Source organism: Passer montanus, unplaced genomic scaffold (assembly GCF_014805655.1).
Source record: "Passer montanus isolate IOZ18808 unplaced genomic scaffold, ASM1480565v1 scaffold48, whole genome shotgun sequence".
Classification (NCBI taxonomy): Eukaryota; Metazoa; Chordata; class Aves; order Passeriformes; family Passeridae; genus Passer; species Passer montanus.
Genome location: NW_024369707.1, coordinates 790,936 through 812,173, shown reverse-complemented (window position 1 = coordinate 812,173; position 21,238 = coordinate 790,936). Strand labels below are relative to the sequence as shown.

The 21,238-nt window shown below is 43.4% G+C and overlaps 1 protein-coding gene across 1 annotated transcript; it reads right to left on the bottom strand.

The window, feature by feature from the left end:
* Nucleotides 1-148: 148 nt before the first annotated feature.
* Nucleotides 149-20,861, bottom strand: MELTF (melanotransferrin). The gene is made up of 15 exons (XM_039722390.1): nucleotides 20,034-20,861; nucleotides 17,396-17,550; nucleotides 13,720-13,819; nucleotides 12,046-12,228; nucleotides 11,579-11,735; nucleotides 10,673-10,740; nucleotides 9,801-9,988; nucleotides 9,438-9,618; nucleotides 7,766-7,917; nucleotides 7,265-7,361; nucleotides 6,203-6,397; nucleotides 4,767-4,923; nucleotides 2,589-2,656; nucleotides 2,314-2,501; nucleotides 149-1,509 (listed from the first exon to the last, which is right to left on the bottom strand). The coding sequence occupies exons 1-15, from the start codon at nucleotides 20,077-20,079 to the stop codon at nucleotides 1,231-1,233; spliced, it is 2,214 nt and encodes a 737-aa protein (XP_039578324.1). The 5' UTR covers nucleotides 20,080-20,861; the 3' UTR covers nucleotides 149-1,230.
* Between the last annotated feature and the right edge of the window lie 377 nt (nucleotides 20,862-21,238).

Below are 21,238 nucleotides of genomic sequence, written 5' to 3'. Positions count from 1 at the left end.
GACACACTCACCCACCGGGCACAGAGGGCTGGGATCAGTCCGGGTCCCACCCCAGCCCCAGGAACTGGGAGCAACGGGACAATGGGCAGTGAATGGGAAAGGCAAATGTTCATGTCCCAGAAAGGCAAATGTTCACGTACCAGGCTGGTTAAAGTGTGATTACTTTTCATGTTTATTTGCTATTTTCACTTATTTATGTGATTGCTATCTGGCTTTACCAGGTTTTTATTACACTACATGTCTGTTCATCCCAGGAACATGAGGTGGTCTCTACAGTCAGGAGGGCAGTGCCTGCCAGCAGCACAGCAACATCTGTGATTAGTGCAGCTATGGATAAAAATAAAACCTGAATACTACAGCCACTAGAAATGGCTACTCAGAAGTGAAGTACTTTGTTTCACCTACAGCAAATACAAATTTCATGCACAAGGCACTCGGGATTGGCCCCTGTGGAAGGAGGACAGTCATGAGGTTCTTGATGAAGGCTGCATCAAACTAAACATCACAGGACATCTCTGGCCAGCCATGAGAGCACTTGGTGTGGAAAGTCAATAAGCTCAGTGGATGCTCACGTTTGGCTTTGTTCTTTTCTCTCAAAGGGTAATCCCCCTTCCAGTCTCTCAGAGCTTCTTTTTCATCCAGTGACTTTGGAAATTTCCCCTACTTTCTTCTGCTGGAAGGTAGAAGACTTTGTCCATGGCAAAAGATGGGCTGGTCTTTATTCACAGACTGTCCATCCTCTGTGCACTTACCTCTGTGGCAGCAGAGCTCAGGAGAAACAAAGCAGGATGGGCAAAGCAGGGATGTGGAGTCTGAGCATTGCCAGCCAGGAGGCACTAGAGAGAGAATCCACTAGACCAGAGTTTTGACACTGCCTTCCAAGAAATTCTTCTACAGGTCAGAAACCCAGAATCCATCTAACAGTTCTTGGGAATCCTGGGTGGTTCAGTATCAGCAACAATGGCAGAGATGCTCCAGTTTTAGATTGATCTTGTAAACCATGTTGATACTGTATTGCTGGTTTCTGCCCCAAATTCCACCCCATCCCCACAGACAGGGGCAGCTTCCAGCTCTACCCTACTCCCTGATGAGCAGATGCTGTTGGCACTTGCCCTGCAAGGAGGCAGAAGAGACATTCACATGGTAGCACAGCATGTTATGCAGACAGCAGCTTTTCTGAAGAGAAGGTGGCAGGGCAGAGGTGGCCTGAAGTTCCCACTTTGGACTGTGCTAGTCCAAGCCTTGTATCTGACACAGAGCAAGCAGGGGAATGACAGTAGCCATGAGTGAGTATTGTGTTATCCTATTGCCTGCCCCAGAGCACTGGGGTGTTTGCAGCCCTTCAAGGGACTCAATATATTCACTCCCCAGCCATTCTGTGTATGTTCTCCTCTCTTTCACTGGCACAATCTCAACAGTAGAATCCTTGAAAATCAAGTCTTTTCCCTGAAAAGTTGAAGACTCAAACATTTTGAATCCATTTCCATTGCTGCTATTTCCAAAGTAGACCTGAAAATAATGAAAAATTCTCAGCATTTTGCAAGATGAAGTGCCATGTTCCTGTCATCCAACATGGAAGATGACAGGAACCATTTTGTAGATGAAAAATTAATAAACAACTGCAGAATCTCTCTTACGTGTTTGTTTTTAGACGCTTCAGTAGATCAGACACAGAATTCTGCCACTGGCAATTACAAGAACAGCATTTGTGATTTTGTGTTTTTAGTTACTATCTGGAAAATAGCTGTAGTTTTTAAAAAATTCTCTTGCCTCAATATTGTTATGCAATAGGGGGTTTGCCTGCCCAGGAGTTACAGACATGACTGAAGCCTAGCACTGAGATATTGCTCAGTCTTGATTTTGAACTAATTAACTTCAGGATGGAGAAGAAGGAACGTCGCTGTGGCAGCCAGGCACACTCTGCCTGCATGGTTTACCATGTACATGGCTGCAGCATAAACAAACCCAGCAAAGCTCTTCTGCATTCCAAGGAAAATTCCAGAATGGAAAAGCACTAGCACAATGCAGAAATATGGGACAGCCATGAGAAAACACCTTAAGCTCCAGGGAAATTACTACTGCAACCAGTGGCTGGGCAAAAAGTTGAAATCCCTTGTGCACCAGGGTGGTTTTACTGGGTGAGTCACATGGGTTGTACTTTACCTTCTCTGTCACACTCCTGACAGGGCTGTGCACTGTGCACATGCTGCCAGTGCCATGAGGCAGGATATGCAGTGTGGTCCTCTTGTCTTTATCCTGGGACTGTGTAAGACCATATGTAATTCCCCCCAAAAATAAATGGATTATTAGTACCTGGGCTCTGTCCAATAGTCCATACAGAGCAAAAACATTGACATCTGGGTGAACCATAACAGCCTGAGCTGGCACCTGGGCCAGGTGACAATCAGCAAACTGGGTGACTTCAGCACGGGCACCATTGGGACACAGTAACTGGAAATCACTGGACTTCAACTTCTGGGCCCAGCTAGCAGTGTTTTTACCTGAAAAAATGAAACTGGTCATTGTCAAGCAATGAAAGCAAGAAAAAAAAATTGAATTATTATAAAGAGACATGTAAAACTAAGTACCATCTGTGTTCTCAAACACTGTCGAGTGCTTCACAAAGGCCACATCCCCAGAATCCTCTACCAGGCACCTAAAGGAGGTCAAAGATATAAATGCTTTCAATTCAAAGCATCTTTAGGTGAAAAACGTTTTTTTAATAACTTATAGGTTTAGAATTCAATTTTTTTTTACAGGCATTCCTGCAAGCAAATGTACTGGACCCAAAGTTAGTAAGAAAAACCAGAGAAATTTAGCATCTTGGAGGAAAGAAAAGCAAAAAAAAAATTCTGAATTACAGATTTCAAGAGTGGAATAGAGTAGAAAAAATATTAAAAGCAGTGTGAAAAACAACAATAAAGACCAATATTAGATTAGAAAAGAAACAGACCTATTATGTGATATTCAGTGCATTTGCAGACCTGTACATTGGAGATCTCCAATTAATCTAACTGCAATTTCCAAGGGTATTGCTCCAGAACAAAGTATAGTTTCTTCTAATTTTCTGAAGCAGAAGTAGCCCAACATGCCAAGAGACCCTAAAACCACCTCCTTTCCTATGTAAGTTATTCTATAAGTGTTTTCAAGAAGCATTTCCTAAAAGAAAATACTGGAACCAATTAAAGAGATGTAAAGCTGTAACTGTGCATGGCTTAGACAGTACAAAATACAAGGCAAAGTTATGACTGGTAACAGTTACCCAAAATACATGTATTTCAATTGCACCTGGTTTAACATCAACAGTTCTGATCCAAGGTGGTAAGTCACGATGTGGCTGATACTGTCACAAGAGAACAAGGACTCAGTGGGGCTCTTCAGTGCATTTCCCCAGCAGAAAAACCTTTCCTAACAGATTTTTCAGTACTCTGTGCAGTTTGATTTGCCCCAGGCAGTGGGATATACACAAACTGAACGGCCTCTCACACCTCTATCAAATTAGTCTGAAGACAGCCAGAGCTGAAGGAATCTGGAAATCTGAAGTCCATCTCAATCACTTTCCATTATTCATTCTTTTTTCAGAAGGAATCACCTAAATGTCACAGATATATCTACCCCTACCTTGTAGAAGACTGCAGTCCTCCATTTTTTCACCTAAATTCCACCCTTTTAAATACTTGAAACTTCCCATATCTCTCAATTAATTAAGCACCTTCTCCCTTAAAAACAAAAAGTGATCTCCATATAAAGTTAGACTGTATGGGCACTTTTATCAAATGCACAGTCTTAGAATTATGAGCAAGGCTCATGCAGCCTGTAACAGCATTTGTTGCTCACTCATCTGGTGACTGGGAGCTGGCTCTGTGAATCCATGAAGTACAGCAGAGGATCTGGAGTTTGCCTGCAAGGCTTGTACCCAGCAGAGCAGCTGGACTCAGCTAAATAGATTTGCAAAAAGTAGTTATCCAAATCTAACACTTCATTATTTACCAGGCAGCTGCTGTTGAAGTCTCCTCCCTGCAGGGAAAAGGTGGCTTTCTGCCAGCTGTTCCATGCACCATTACCTTCTGAGGTGAAGGTCAGGAAAAGGAAGTGCTCCTTCCATATCTAAGTTTCACAGTGTTTGGGTACAGCACCATCTGTACATGTACACTGAAAGTACTTGTTCCATTTTATATTATTTTCTCCTCTCTATTTTTAACATACTTTGTTTTGAAGAGGAATTGGTAATTGAACATTGGCCATAGCTGCTTGTGCTGTACAGAAATCTACCTTCAGCTACAGCCACCAATGAATCAGAGTAGTGAAAACACACTCCAGGCTCCCTGTCATGAGCCTCTCACCCTCTGCAGGGACTCACAGCAGCCAGATCCTGGCTACTGTGTGCCTGCTCCCCTGCTAGAGCTCCCTGTGGGTGACCTGCCCATGCAGAGTGGCAGACTCCCTGTCCCACTAGATTAACGCAACGCTGGAGGCCAGCAAAAATCTCCTTGGTCCTCACAAGGTGGGTGCTCTGTGCAGACATACAGGGTGAGCTGTTGGGCACCTGGCTGTCTGCAAGGCAGCTGGCAAAGGCTGTGACATGAGCCAGTGCAATGCCTTATGCCATACCTGCACTGGTGAGGACATCTGGGGACACACATCCCACCTCATTTATGGCACCTGCTGCAGCAACAATAACCTCTGTCTGCTGAGTGGGATGGAAACCAGGCACTGCTTGCATTTTGGGAGGCTGACAGTGAGTCACAGCTGTGGGTACCAGTTACCTGAAGGCTCCACTGTAGCTGTAGTAACGTTCTTGGCTGCTTGCACTGCATTTGTTGTTTCCACTCTCATCCCCGATACACAGTTGACAGAGCTTTGCTGGGTAATTGTCCTGCTCAGCTGAGGGCACACAGCTGGCAGAGAAAAACTCACTCACAGCTGGGGGAGACAAAACCAACATAAGGAATGAAAAGTGGGGGCTTTTCACAAAAAAAGGCAGATACAACATCATGAAGTCATAACCAATGCAGGTTTCAGTAGAACACTAGAAATACAAGTTACAACTGCCTTACTGGAATTCACAAACTAGAACTTCTAAACTATTTTTAGAGTCCTATTTAGCTGACTATGTAATGAAACCAAAGAACTTCCTAGGTGATAGATAAGAAGTAGGCAAGCAAAATTAGAATGTGGAGTTCCATGTTGATATATCTTTTTCTTGTAGCCTCACTGTACATTGTTTCATTACCTAATGCTGTTTGAAAATAAATGCAATAAAATCCTGGGTAAGGGCACTGGGATGCATCACCAGTGCTCAGGATAATGGGGTGTGCTGGGGGAGCAGTCAGGGAAGTGAAGGTTCTCCTCTGACATCTGTGGCAAACCCTGAGCTCCCAGTGTTAAAAGGACATGGACAGTCTGGAGCTGATACAATGGAAGGACAGCAGGATGCTCAGAGGGCTGAAACACAACTTGCATTTACCAGGCTGAGAGCTGGACTTGGTCACCCTGGAGATAAGACAACTAACAGTGTAACGTTATCTTAATCTACACTGTAGGTTTTTCAGGAAGACAGAGACAGATCCTTCTCAGGGGTGCAGAGCACAAGGATGAGAAGCAACAGACCAAAGTTATGAGAAGGAAAATTCTGATTAGATATAAGAAAAGAAATCCTTTGTACCAAGGATGGTCAAGTAGTGGGACAGGGTCCAGAGAGGTTGTGTGTAATCTCTGTCCTAGGAGTTCCTCAGAACCTGCCTGGACACAGCCCTGAGCAGTATGAACTACCAGACCTTTTATGCAATTGCTTGGAATAGATGACCTCAAACTGTGGTCATCTATTTAGGACCTAATTTAGGAGTCCTAGGAGTTCCTCAGAACCTGCCTGGACACAGCCCTGAGCAGTATGAACTACCAGACCTTTTATGCAATTGCTTGGAATAGATGACCTCAAACTGTCCCTTCCAGCCTAAATTAGCCAATTATTTTGTGATAAAGGAAAGGAATACTTTCATGTTAGATGTAACATTCTCAGATCCCTCCACTAGTCCACACTGGTGGCAGACTTAACATTTCAAATCATTATATTAAAAACTCAATACCCCTTCACAAACAGGTATGATTAATATGGAGCTATGAAATAGCAAAAACGTTTCCCTAATTGAAGTTTATCATTAGATTATTACTATCTTTTTGATATGTATTACTGTTGTCTTACCTTGAGGAATATTACAGTCTCTGTTCTTAATAATCCCCCTCTTAATTAGTACACCGATGGGAATATTCCATCCAGCATTTCTCCCCAGTCCTGTGTGGCAGGACTTCTTCCCTCTCAGGTCACTGATGGTGAATGCATTGGACAGATTTCGTTTCACTAACACCACAGCATAGTATGCATTGCTGCTGTCATCAGCTTGTAAAATAAACAGAAAAAAACCACACAACACATTACAGTTTGCCCTTATGCATTCCCACAGCTCAGTGATCATCTGTGGATCCATTACTCTTATATGGTGGCAGCTTCAGTTGCACCAAGAGTCTGCTAGTCAGGCAGCATGGATGTACATGGAATTACTCTTCACTTCTACTGCCTCACACTGCTGCATTCACCTCTGGTCTGTGAGCTGCTGCACACCTGAGCTGAATAACCTGCAGACAAGATGATGGAAGTGTTCTTGTTCCCACCAGCTCTTATAAACACATCCCTCTGACAAACAACATTCAGGGCATAAGTAACTCAACAAATCTGCTTCAAGAAGTTATTTTTATGTGAAAAGTTCAAACCTGCATTAAAACTTCTGTGAGTTTTGCACCAAATTGAAATTCTGCCTTAGTGACACTGTGGACACAAGCCCTCTTTTAATCAGAGATTCTGAAGCAGCCATATCAACAGGTAGAATTTGCTTCTAACTAGAATCTACTGTGCAATTTCTGTATTTTTGTTTCTCTTAAAAATATTTTGACTTTGTGGATACTAATTTTTTCCACTGAAAATATTTTTTTTACAAGAACTCAAAAAACAAATGAAGACTCAAAAAACAAAACAAGACTCAAAATTGCCAGAGACGCAACCTGGTCCTGCAGCAGGACAGATGAAAGTAGCCTCACTGTAGATGCTCATGTCATATCCTCCTCTATCTATGATGTGAGGCTAATAATTCTTACTTCCTTTGAAAACATCTTTCCCAGCAGGGCTGGGAATATAAGACTGTGTTTTTAGTGCTGTTTTCAAACAACTGGAAAAAATAAAGTCAATATTTATGTTTCTGGATCTTCTTACCAGAGTAACTTTCTCCAGCAGCTGGTACAAGGCCATATGTCTTGCCAGCTGTGTAAATATCAGCTCCACCCAGAACTACAGCATCACTTTCCTTTTTCTGAAAAATAAAACATAGGATTTCTATGAAAAAACCCAGCACACATACTTTCCCTGCTACAGTGATGACACCTTTATGGTCACACCTTGAAGGGCAAGGCTTACAGCAAAAGAGCATCACACTGCTAAAGAAAACCTCCCAAATGTGCATAAAGCATCATCAGAGAAACAGGGACAGGAGATTTCACACACACAGGCAGGAGTTAGCTGGGAAACAGTGCCCTCATCACAGCCAAAGATCATCAGGGTTCAGGCTCATCCAGACCATCTGAGCTACAGATCATCTCCTTGAAATCCAGTGCTCCTGCCTGTCACCAAAGTGAGTGCACATATGTAACCTCACCCACCCAGCAGAGAGCAGCTTCTGCTCATTTGGTTTATGGCACAAGGATTGTAGCAGCCTACCTGGATCAGCTCCATGCACTCTTCCTTTGTCTTGGCTGAAATACACTGAATTGCTGGTTTCAAATTCTTTTTTCTAAAGGCAACAGCCATTTCACCACATTTCCAAATCTCCTCAGTGGATACAACACACCAGTTCAGGCTTTCTGGCATTGCTGCACAAAATTGAAAAGCAAATGCTACATTCACTTTCTCTGCAATACACAACAGAGATTCACACTGCCCACTGTCACCTGTGTCCCATACATGTTATTGAAAATATTTGCTTCTGTGTTGCTCCCCATCCCTCCAGCTCAGACTTACACCTGACCAGGAACCAGGGCACTCCCTGATGAGCAGTTATGTCCACACTGCAAACCTCTCCACAGCAAAGGAACAACAGTTCCTACAATTACTGACCACTAAACGCAGCTATAATATGTTAGTGGAGTGCAGCAAAAAGCCACCCTGAATACAAGCTTCCTCAGATCTGACAGTCACAGAGCAATGCCCAGAAGAGAAAATCAGGAAGGGGAAGGGCTTTGCCACAGCACAGATTACATCTGAGAGGATCAGTTGCCAGGATTTTTAAGCTTCTTAAGGCAAAAATTCTTGCAACTTGTGTTTCTGACTTTGCCAGAAGGTGTATCAAGTAATTTCTGCTTTCTTCTTAATTTCCTGCTATCAGATGCTACCATAATGCTTCAATAAAGAGGAACTGAGGGGTTCCTTCAGCTTAGGGAGGAAATCCTCTGCTAGGAATCCATTCATCCATTTTTATAGCTACCTGGGGATTTGTGCAGCAGCACATTATTATTTCCCCTTGTCAGCAGGTAAGAAATTAAGTACCAGGCAGCAGCAGCAGCTTACCAGATTAATGCCTCTCACACACCAAGAAAGGGTAGAAAATGTCTTCATCTTATAACAAAGTTGGACAATTTGCACAGGAAAATATTCTGCAGTACAGTATTGTTTCTAGGTCAAAAAGTGAGCTTTGCCCATGCTCAAAGATCAGACTGGCATCTTGCCATAACACTCCAAGAGTGAGAAGAAACCAGAATCAATACGATCTGTGTTATCAGTTATCTTTCTGCTTGGTTATAAAGAGGAATCTAAAGACAACTTACTGTTGGGGTTGCAGCTCAGAGCCTGCATGGCACGAAGATACTCATCACCCAGCCATGCCTGGTAATTCTGAGCTGTGATTGCAACAAGCTCTGTGGTGGCATCTCGGAACAGGAGATTTTGGGCACCGTAGACTGCAGAGTCAAACATCTGAAACTTGGCGCCCACCCCATTAAATCTTTGCTGTAATGTTGAAGAAGAAAGAAGCAGATGTTACACATTCCTCTCGCTGGGATGTATGACATCCCATACAGATGTCATACACAGAGCCAAAGGAGCTCAGATATCCCATTTTCCATCTGCTTAGGGCTTACCAGATTAATGCCTCTCACACACCAAGAAAGGGTAGAAAATGTCTTCATCTTATAACAAAGTTGGACAATTTGCACAGGAAAATATTCTGCAGTACAGTATTGTTTCTAGGTCAAAAAGTGAGCTTTGCCCATGCTCAAAGATCAGACTGGCATCTTGCCATAACACTCCAAGAGTGAGAAGAAACCAGAATCAATACGATCTGTGTTATCAGTTATCTTTCTGCTTGGTTATAAAGAGGAATCTAAAGACAACTTACTGTTGGGGTTGCAGCTCAGAGCCTGCATGGCACGAAGATACTCATCACCCAGCCATGCCTGGTAATTCTGAGCTGTGATTGCAACAAGCTCTGTGGTGGCATCTCGGAACAGGAGATTTTGGGCACCGTAGACTGCAGAGTCAAACATCTGAAACTTGGCGCCCACCCCATTAAATCTTTGCTGTAATGTTGAAGAAGAAAGAAGCAGATGTTACACATTCCTCTCTCTTGGATGTATGACATCCCAAACACCTTCAAACCCCACAGAGCCAAAGGAGCTCAGCTATCCCGTTTTCCATCTGCTTAGACAGCTGGGAGAGCCCTTCTAAAACACAAAGGAGCAATGAAGAAATGGCCTCCTACTTGTCCCTGGTTTAGGAGCTGGAAGAGAACTGTCCCGTCTGTGTCAGGCCGCACGAGCACGGCCCGAGCGGGGACTCGGGCCAGGTGGCAGCTTCTCCACTCGGTGACGTCGGCTCTCCGGCCATCGCGGCACAGCAGCTGGAAGTCGCGGGAGCGCAGCCGCTGGGCCCAGGAAGAAAGGCTCCTCCCTGAAACCAGACAGGAGGGGACAGACATCAGGTGGGGCTGGTGCTTCTGGCTGCAAGCCTGCTCTAAGCCTCACTTGCACACATGGAGCAGAACACTCTCCTGAGCATCTCTGAACCATTCCTGACCACACAGCATATCCTGTGCATCTTTGTGGTCCTGTAGTCCCAAAACATTTTGAGAGAGACTGTGCTGAGCTGTGCTGGGGTCTGCAGCAGTATCAAGAGCATCCCTAGTTTAGGATCACATACAAGATTTGTTTTGCTTTTTTTCCCATGGGTCAGATGTATTAAAGCAATGTCATGCTCAAGGTAGTTTTCACACAGTGCCAGATAAGGCAGGTTAACTCTGTCCTAGTCTCCACTGAATCCCTTGGCAGGCTGGAGCAGTGTAACAGTCCAGGTCTTTATAAAAAGAGGTTTCTGCTGTTGAAGGTCTCTTTCCAGAAGCAGCTTAAGATTGCACCTTTCACCTTATACTGAAACTATCAAGCATTTTAAAAAAATGTCTATCTTCTGGTGCACACCTGAGAGGATTCATCTGTTTTCAGATTTCATCTGTATTACAGCATTTTTTTGCTGATTCCTCAATTCAAAATACATCAAAGATTTTATATTATACTGTCATTACAAACACTGTATTTCAGACCTTGCAGCCATTATTCAACAAGCTTCAGGATTACTTACCATCTGTATATTCAGGCACTGTGCTGTGCTTCACAAAAGCAACCTCTCCAGCATTTTCAGCCAAACACCTAATAAATATAAATCCAACCACAAAGAGGCATTACAAAACCCCTGTGCTCTGGCCACTGCCAGCTGACAGCCCGAGGGCTCTGTGCTCCGTTCCATCAGCCACAGACACTGACCTATTTCCTTGTGCTGAGAGTTTTGCTCAAGGCAGAGACTAGAGGCTGTTGGAGCATGAAGTAAACTATCATTGTCATCTGGTGAATATGAACAACATGTTCAGTGCTGCCTGGGACAAACACCATGACCTTCTTTGTCCAGGACAGCTCTGTGTCTAAGGCAGTCACACAGTCCTTTGGGGAATACACAAGGAGGAGCAAGTGCTTCTCATAAGCAAATTCTGCCCTTGTTAATGCCATGACTTGGGGACTGGGAGCTGCAATGCAGCACACAGATGGGAAGGAGGAAAATAAAGATTGGTGTGCAAAAATGGAGGGCAGAGCAACTCGATAATTCAGAGCAGCTAGGTGGGATAACTGAAATAGCCAAGCAGGACAGCAGTTCAGCTCTCAGGCTCCAAGGATCACCAGGTTTTCCTGGGAAAGATAAGTCAGTAAAGCTTGCTGAAACACTCAGATTGTGTCAACAGCTGCTGGACAAAGCAAATAGCAGTGGGCTTTCTCTGCCATTTGTTTTAATATTCAGTTATTAGTGCCTGAAATAGCAGGTTAAGAATTCCTTTTGATCAGTCAGGTTAAAAGCATAGCCATCCTAACAAAACTATAGATTTTCTAACAAGACCAACTGGAAGCTCTGAAGATTCAATATCTTGTCAGTGAGGCCTGAACATGATGACTATGGAGAAGGTACAGCAATAAAAACATTGAAAGACATGTTTTTTACCTGAAAGCCCCACTGTAGTCATAGTATTGCTCTTGGGAATTTAGTTCACATTTGTTCTGTCCTTCTGAGTCCCCTTTGCAGAGCTGACAGAGGGATTTGGGATAGTTCACACCATTTGCTCCAGGAACACAACTTGCATTGAAATAGTCACTCACAGCTACATGCAAAATTAGAATGAGGCATTTTTAGCAATGAATAAACAAGATCAATTTCATTTTAACACATCCACACAGTACATCTCTAAAAAGATTCAGAAGGCGCAAGTTATTTTCTTCTTAAAAGATAGTTTCCAAGTTTAAAACAACCAAAAACCCTGCAGTCTTCATGAGACCTACATTACAATCCTACAAGGAGCATCAAAGTCAAAGAACAAAACAGCAGCTGAGTCACATTTCTGTACACACACAGAGGGTCCCGAGAGCACTGGGAGGGCACTGCTGAAGGGATCTTTGCCCTGCAAGCCTTGCCTTTTGGAAGGTCACAGCCCATGGGTGCCAGGTGCCCAGTGTCAGTGAGGTAGCCCACGGGCACGTCCCAGCCCGCAGTCCGGTTGATGCCGGTGTGACACGAGCGCGCTCCCTTCAAGCTCTCCAAGGTGATGTTGGAGCTTCTCTTGACCACAGCCACAGCGTAATAGGAAGTTCCAATCTCTGCAGCACAGGGAGAAAAAGAAACAACCTGAGTAGCCCCACAGCAGCATTACAGTGATGCCGGTGTGACACGAGCGCGCTCCCTTCAAGCTCTCCAAGGTGATGTTGGAGCTTCTCTTGACCACAGCCACAGCGTAATAGGAAGTTCCAATCTCTGCAGCACAGGGAGAAAGAGAAACAACATACACTGATTTTTGGACTCTTGTGCCTGCCCTACCCACAAGGAAGCCACTGTGTTCACATCCTTGCTGAGACCCTGCCGACTGTGAATCAATGTACCCCATAAATTTTCAGTGTGAATTCTCTTAGTCCTGGCAATCGGCAATCGGCTCTAACTTTGGAGGTCACTCTGCTTTGAAAGTGAGGTTCCTCCTTCAAAAAGGAATTTTCTATTACTCTCAATATATCTGGATGGAATTGAGACCAGTATAATTTACTCCACAGTGGATCTTAATTTTGTTACAGCAGAGTCAACTGATGTCTCTGGAGCACTACAGCTGATTTCATTATCTCTGTTTTACAGTTTAATATAACTCAGAGTCAAGAGCTGGGGGTTTGAAGTGATCATAAGGTCATTCAATCTGACTTTATTTAGATCAGAAATCACTAAATTTTTTCCACTTTTCTCTGATTTGAGCTCATAGCCTGACTAATGGAGATAGTCAGCCTCTGGATCCTGAGGCCCATTTGGTTTTGAGGAGCCAAAGTACAGGTCCCTCACCAGAGTCATGACGTGTTTAACAGGGTGTGGAGTTGCTGCAGATGATCCAAGATCCTATGGACTGACCCCAACAGCCACTTCTGAAGATGCCTTTGGCCAGGTAACACTAAGACCCAGCTACAAAACAAATCCAGCTCCATCTCACAACAGAGTGATGGGACAGCACTGCCAGCCAACTGCTTCTAGAGCTCTCCCTTCCCCTGCATCTTAAATTTAGGGGGAGCATCATCCAGCTCTGAACTACACAAACGTGTTTATACTGAGTTCTTGGTCAGGATGACAAGTCACCACTGAATTATTGTCTCTGCCTTGAAAGGAACTCAAAGCTTAAGATCACCCAGACACGAAGCAGAATTTAGTGCTTCCTTTCTTCCAGCAGGTTATCACACATTAGTAAAAACAAAATCTAATTATTCCAATGTATAGGACTGAGAGATAAACTTAGTGGTTTATGCTTAGCAATTCATTAATCTAAAAAGTATGGAATAGAGAACACAGAAAGCAGAGAGACAGTAAACAACAAACAAAAACCAACCCAACAAATTTATTGCAGGAGCAGCTACTCTGACCTAAAAGCTTCAGGACAGACTCAGCCACAGCCCTGTCTCCTGTTTCCCCAGTCTGTTACAGGCAGGAGCAACCAAGAGGGAACCTGACCACTACCCACTGTTTAGAGTCTTCCAAAAGACTCCAAATAAAATGCAAACAGTAAATACAAGCATTTTCTTATGCATTTTAAGTAATCTAAAAAGTATTTAGTCAGAATATACCTTGATCATATACTTCCCCAACCACAGGTTTCAGACCATGCTCCCTTCCAGCCTGGAAAATCAAACGGCCATCCAGGGTCACTGCATCTGCCAAGTCATCCTGTGCAGACACAAGGGCAGAACACATGGAAAAGCTTAATTATCAGTAGTTATCAACAACCAGAGTACCCATGCATTTAGAAGAGGCCCTTAGTTAATATGCATTTGTATTTTCTTTTTCCAATTATTTTAAGGGCTCACAAATTTCTGAACAACTCTTACCAAGAGGGATTTTAGATTCAAAACTGCCTTCCTGCAGAAGCAATGCAGAAACCAGCCCTGCACAATGATGGCTTCACCAGTCTTAATAGTTCAAAGAAATCTTAGAAATGGATGCTGCAGCTCTCTGCAGGATCTTAAAGCCCAGCAATCTGAAGTTTCATTCTGTAGCTACTGCCCCAAAGCTTGAAGATTTATTATATAAAGTAGATACATTTTTAGATTATACACAGATAGGTGAAAATATTATTTTTGGGGCTACAAAATTAGAATGCCAAAGTGTTCACCAAAGCACCCTTAGAGCCTGCTGGCTTGTAGCTCAGCACAAGGCAGACATGCATGTTGTGAGTGGAGGAGCAGGTGGCAATGGGTTCCTGAGAAAGAGGAAAGTATCTAAAAAGACAGTTCAAACTGGGAGGATACAATCTGAGGCAGGCACTTTCGGGAAGGGGCCCAGCAACACCTCGTATTTCCTGGTGACTGTAACACCGAGCTCGCTGGGATCCTGCTGCAGCTGCAGGATTGCTCTGCAGAGCACAGGATGGGTTCCCCATGTGCAGGGCCAGCAGAACTGCTGTGCACAGCCCTGGCAGCAGAACCAGCTCCCTCTGTGTACTCAGCCTATGGGAGCCAGGAGAGGGCATGTCACACCCAGACAAGATACTGCAGAGAAAATAATCAGCAGTGTGACATTTTGCATTTCTAAGCTAATTCCAAGTTTCTTATCAGTTTGCTTAACCTCTGGTTTGGCCCTGGAGGAGGTCATTTAGTTTCTCCATACCTTGGGGGCTTGCAAAGCATGGTCAGGTCAGGGCTAGGACTGCCTAGCACACCACAGCAGCCTCCCACAGGCTGAACCACATAAAGAGCTTGAACATTTTTTAAGGCACTGTGTGAGAGCACAGGTAATATGTTGATGTTGACATCTAAACCAGATTTGAAGTTGCCATGTAATTTGCAATCTTTTACTTGTTTGGCTTGAAAAAGAAAAAAGATTATATTCATTAATCAGCTGAAACAATAGATGTCCTGAGAGCTGCTTCTCATGAATGAGAGCTGAACAAATCCAAGGGAACCTGAAGTGGACTTGGGAGATATTTGCATCTTAAAGAACAGACACAACCTTTCTGAATAACTAGATGTGATGTTCCACTGATGAGGGTCAGAGCACAGGACAGTGTAGGAATCAAATCCAATCTGTGGTTCAGGACGGACACCTGACAGGAGAGGAGGTGGAGTTACAAGGCTCTTACCCTCAGGGAGAACAAAATGAGCTTCTAGAATTGGTGGTGGACCAAAAGGAGGGCAGAGAAAATGGAAAGGGCTGGCCACAGAAACCATGAGGTATGTTATATGACCATATTTTCATAGGAAATAGCAGTTTTCTGACTGAAAAGCAGAACCTTTGAGCTCTGCTTACACACAGAGCTTCTGATAAATAGCTTTTGTAAAAATAGCACAAGACAAAAAAGGTCTATTGTTGTTTTTAACATGAAGTAGTTTTCAGGCTACAGATCTCTCCTTTAAATAACACACAATTATTGCTGAGGTGACATATCAACAGCAGTGTGGGCTATTTTTTTTAGCAAGAATTTGCCAATAGATTTTGCAAAAGCCCGGGACTCAGCTACAATTTTTTAAGTATACATGTGATGGTAGTACTCTCCATTATTTTCAGAGGAAGTTTATTTCTGTGTGTCACAACATTTGAGAATTACCTACATAAGTGTTTTAAAGGCCTGCTGAAAATCAGGTCTGGTCACATTCAATATTGTCAGGCTCCCTAGTTAAATATTTCAGTATTTCTTAATTTTTACACACCTTCAAACAAAAAGGTTTTTTCCTTTATCCATGTGCTAACACATACACAGGTCTAAGTCCAAGTCATGCAGTGTTACAAAATAGCATCTGCCTCTTCAGCCACTGTGTTCTGCTCCCTTCTTGGCCTCAAGGATCAGAGTTCAGTGCAGATGCCAACTCAGGGATTCCACACAGTCCTACACAGAGTAGGTTGGCTTGAATATTTAGTAGATTATTAGCACAAGGGGAAAAAAGCAAAAAGGAGATCTAAAGGACAAAGTCTTGTCTGAAGCCTTACAGTGAAAATTCATTTTATCAGAAAGCAACTTCCTCATGCTGTCTGCCTGCTATTTCCAATGGCTTGCAAATGCAATTCTGTGAGCTCTGTATTTCAGAATCACTCATCAGCCCTTTATATAATCTGCTTTGCAGAATCTAACAGCTTCCTCTGTGCAATGCAGCAATCAGCCAAGTGGTTTGGAGAAGATCAGACATTACAATGCCCTGTCTATTCCCAAGGTGAGATCCACATCTCTATCAGTATCTGCTCTCAGCACTCTTCAATACAGCCTGACACCCTTGCTCAAGAACAGTATTTATCAAGAGGCAATGAGGTAGTCTTAGGAGTCAGACAACCATTCTGCTTCATTGACAAAAATTACAAGGTATTAGTTCTTGAAATGTGCTCCTTTTTTTCTAGCCACATAATCATCAGCCTCATCTCCCTTCAAACTGTTCTTTCAGATCTCCTTTCCTTCCTCTGAACCTCTTGTCCTTGACAGGCTGCATCTCCACAGAAAGCTGGATCTCGGGCATATCTACAAAGAACATTCTTTATGAGCACAGCCAGCCAGCCTTCCCCCACACCCTGCCAGTGATGACAGCCATGATTACCTGCCTCCACATTTCTTCCAACATCCACTTTTTACCTCCTACCCCCTCCAAAGGAGGGAATTAGTTTGCATACATCATTTTGCAAATTCACATGTTCACAGTCTTTAAAGCCTTCCCCAGAGGCACACTCTTTTTGGAAGCTGAGCACACTCTGGGCAGCTGAATTAATACAGCTTAATACAGAGGTTTGCCCTTTGCTCACCCCACTTGCTGCTTTGCCTTTCTCTTGTACTCAGTATTGGGAGATTTGATTTGATTACACTCAGCTCATCTGTTTATACAGCAATTTCCATAACTCTGAAATGGGAGTTTGATCCAGAGTTTATCGAAATACAATCTACTTAGAGGCTAAGCAGCACAGCTTTAACTACTGTCTGCATCTTGTAGCTCCATCCCTTCTTAAATATCTGCTAAATAAATCTGACATAATTCCCAAATCAAAGATTACTATTTGGGTGGAAATATTTAAGACCTTAGCCGTGTTCCTAATGACTGGCCATATGTGAGCAGCCAAACAGATGACACGGGGTCATTCTGACATTCAAGTTCATATCTTTTAAAAAAATATATACCTTGATTTGTCAGAGCCATGAATGCCAGGAAGCAGAGGCTCAGCTGCCTGCAGGGCCACACGCTCACCACAGAACAGTGCTCCTTACCAGGGGGTTATTATTAGGCACATGGAGAAATTAAACTAATGACACTGGTGTCACTCACAGCTCACCTTGATCATCTGGGTGCAGTTAGCAGCTGACCCCCCTGCTGTACACTCCAGAGGGGGAAGGATGCCAGCCTCAGTAAAGGCCTTGCTCATGTCATTACACTTGGAAAGTTCTGGTTCAGACACCGTGCACCACCGGACACGCTCCAGGCCGAGAGCTGTGAACACAGCACCAAGAGAAAATATCACAAAACCCATTTGAGCTTTTGGAACAGAGCTTACCATTTAGAGATAAACTTTCGTACTGCTTCTTCCCCCAAACAGAAAAAAAACCAGGGCCCACTTCATTGTGAGTCCTTAGAGGTGATTCCCACTTTCATTCCAATAAATATGAATACTGAAGTTTTTTTGGACTGACCACAAGATCAGACTCAGATACTGAAATCCAATGGCATTAGTTTCTGACATAAGAAACAAGGATACCATGGAACAGGTCAGGGCATCCAGACTATTTTAAACACCTTGCAGAATACACCATCATAATCAAGTTAAAACCATGTGAAATTTTTATTTAAAATTATATGCTACAAAACCAAAGACAACTCCTGTCTTGAGTATTGCTAGTTAGTATCTGGAGTCCTGTACCAGCCCTTATTGGTCTGAATTAAAAAGGCAACATTAGGTGCTCAAAAGCCTTGCCACTAGGCTTATTATGAAAACTAGAAAAGTCAACTTGGCCCTTCAAAACAGTCTTTCATAAGAGATCGTAACCACAGTCAGGAAAAGGGGAGGGCAGAGCCATGAATGAAAAGACTCAAGTTGAGTAGTGGAGATTTCCATTAATTAGCAAAGAAAGGTGCCTTTCAGCAGCCCCAAACGTCACCAAGTGCCAAAGCTACAAACACTTGGCTGCTTTTGTGGGGAGAGGTGACCGTGCGCAGACAGTGCGGTGAAATGGAAACGCAGCCGTGGGACAAACAGGCACGGCCACTTTCGTAAGCAGGGACACAATATTCCACTGCTTGTCTACAATTTCCATTTTTAACTGGAGTCTGCTGTTAACCATTTATCATGTGGTTTTCTAATACCTCTAAGTGGCCCTCTACTTTCCCCCCAGTGCCATGGAGCTGAGATGCCACATCTGACTGTGCAAGCTAAAAATGACTCTGCTAGTGCCCGACAGTGCTCCCGCACATCTCCTGCAGACTAAACAAGACTGTTTATGCCAGAAGATCCAATAGTGAAACAGTGGGTTTGGCTTGCTGTTCCTCTGTGACACAGAGCCAACTCTGCTGTCAACAAATACTAAGTCAGACTTGGAAAGCTTACAGGAAGTTTTCATGGCAGCATATGCCAGCAGAAGGAGAAACAACTGCCCACCTCTGAGCTGCAGGAATCTGAGAACCAAGAGGGTTGGGAGAAAGCTACAACAGGTCATGGTAAAAATACATCTCACAAAAACTTAAGGTTTGTACTACCTCATCTGTTGGGGTGAAATTTTAACCATTAATTACTTGGGAGTGGAAGAAAAATCCTGGTTTTCGTTTTGGGGTTTTCTTTTTATAAACATAAGCAAAGAGAAATTAAATTGGGGACTCAGCCTCTCAGTGTGTATGTATGCTAAGTGCCATTTTTCAGCCTCAGCATTCTGATTTTACAGATAGACACACAGGGGGTAAAGAATGAAAATATGAAAAAATCATCAGCCATACACCTGAAACATAAAGTCCTTTTAGCTCTGCGTTTCAGCCAAAATAGTAGAACAGCATGAATCCATTGGGGTTGTTTTTCCCCTCACTCATCAAAACCAAGGCTTTATTGGTCCCTTTCCAAATTGCTGAATTTTGATGTTAGAGGGAAGTCAGATCTGGGCAGTATCCTATCTCCTTCCTTACAAGATAGCCCATCTGAAATGGGCTTGAGCACACACAAGGCCTGCAGTTATCCTCTCTTTCTTCCTACTGCCAAGGAAAACCACCTTTAAACACCAGGCCAGTGTCTGAACCCAAGTTTAATCTCAATTTTGGCCCTTCTGTATATCAGTGTATGTATATATATAAAGCTTAAAATGGCAGAAGCTGGAAACTTGCATTTGAAATATGCTCAGAGTCCTAACACACCCATAACTATCACTGACAAACATCCCAATAACTCCTCAAAGTAATGGTACTACATTGTGTAAAACCAAATAGCTATTTATACAGCTACTGATACAGTATCAAGGGCTTTCAACAGAAAAAAATGGGGGGGAAAATTAACTAGGACCATTTGTTTTCTGAAGAACTGAAGAGTGCTTCAGAAACAGCAACTACACCTCTGGTGAAATTAAAAGCACTCACCAATACAAGTTCAGAGTGGCAGGAAAAAGCTAACATGTTGCACAGAGCATGAGAAGTGAAATAAAGCAATTATTTCTATTTTTACAAAGTAAGTGTCATGGAACTGCTCATTGTTGTGAAAAACAGACACCACTGAAACAGAAATTGATTCAGTGCTGGGGAAATAAAACATTTGACACCAATGAGTCAAGATACATATACATAGTGTTCAATGCAGCCTTTTCTACTGCTTTTGTATTACTTCCTTCTGTTTATTTTCCTGGCCATATGAGATTGGCTCTGAAGTGGTTCTAGTTTCCTTCTGCTCTCTCACATCACACAGAGTTCCCATGGCACAGCAAAAACTTTTGGAGGACACTTACCAGCATGAAAGAAGAGAAGATAGAAAACATTTCTGGAGCTCTTCATGGTGAAAGGTTTAGGATCTGTGATTCTTTCAGCCTTCAGAACTCCCAGAGATCAAGGCTCCTGCAAGAGTGCTCTCTGCAGCCTGGTCTTAGGTGAAAATCAGCTGCATTCAATTGCTGATGCGCTCTGTTCAGCGATAAGCCCTGCTCACCTCGACACGCGTCACCTCGTAATGACTACAGGAAAAGAAAGCATGCCTCTCCTCACACTGCCTGTACACTTGCAAAAAAACATCAGACCTGGAAATTGCAACATATCTGAGGCACCAATGAGGTCGCTACTGCCTTGGCACCACCCACAGACTTCATTCAATGAACTGTTACACACCGCACACAGCGGTGGGGCAGGGCTGTGGAACCCATCCTCACTGAGATCTGTGCATTCCCTGTGCCCGGGGCTCGGGAAGCAGGAGGAGATTCAAGGTAAGCAGTTTATCTGGCACAGTAGACAGTCACTCGATGCCACATTCTCAGCATTGTCACAAATTGCTTAAAGCCATCATCAGAAGCCCAGGCTCTAACAACAGCAAACCTGTGCACTCTACAGGCAGTACAGCACATGCTAAGTGGATATTTCCTGAAATTTAACAGCAATTGCTATAAAACAGTTGAATCATTCTGACTTATTTTAAGGTTTAAGAGAAGGCCCAGGAAGGATTCTCTCCCAGAAAGAATCAAAACTGCTGACAGTAGCTCTGTTAAAAGCTGCTGTGAATTTTAGTGAAACTTTCACAGAGCAACCCTCATTTGTGCTGCCCAGTTATTAATTTCTTATTAGTCAATGAACTGCAGCTGCCTGTAACACCTTGTTTAGGTAAAAGCTGCTCAGAAATAGAAGGGCTGTGTGGTGTGAGTCCTCACACCAGGAAAGGCATGAGCCACAAAGCTCTGTGCATCCCCCACCAGCCTGTGTGGCCAGGAGTGTGGCAGGATGCCTCCAGCACTCATCAGCTACCTGACTGCAGGTGGGCAGGGTGCCAGCTCTAACTCTGACTAGCACCTGTAAGATAACACATGAGTCAATTGCTATTTCAAGTTTAGAATTTCAAAATATAGAGACTGATCCCTCCAGACTTTCTTCCCAAGCAAAATCTTACGGCTGAACTCTGATTCTTGGCTTCCTAGACCAAGAATTGTCCCTTTGTTGTCTTAAATGTTAA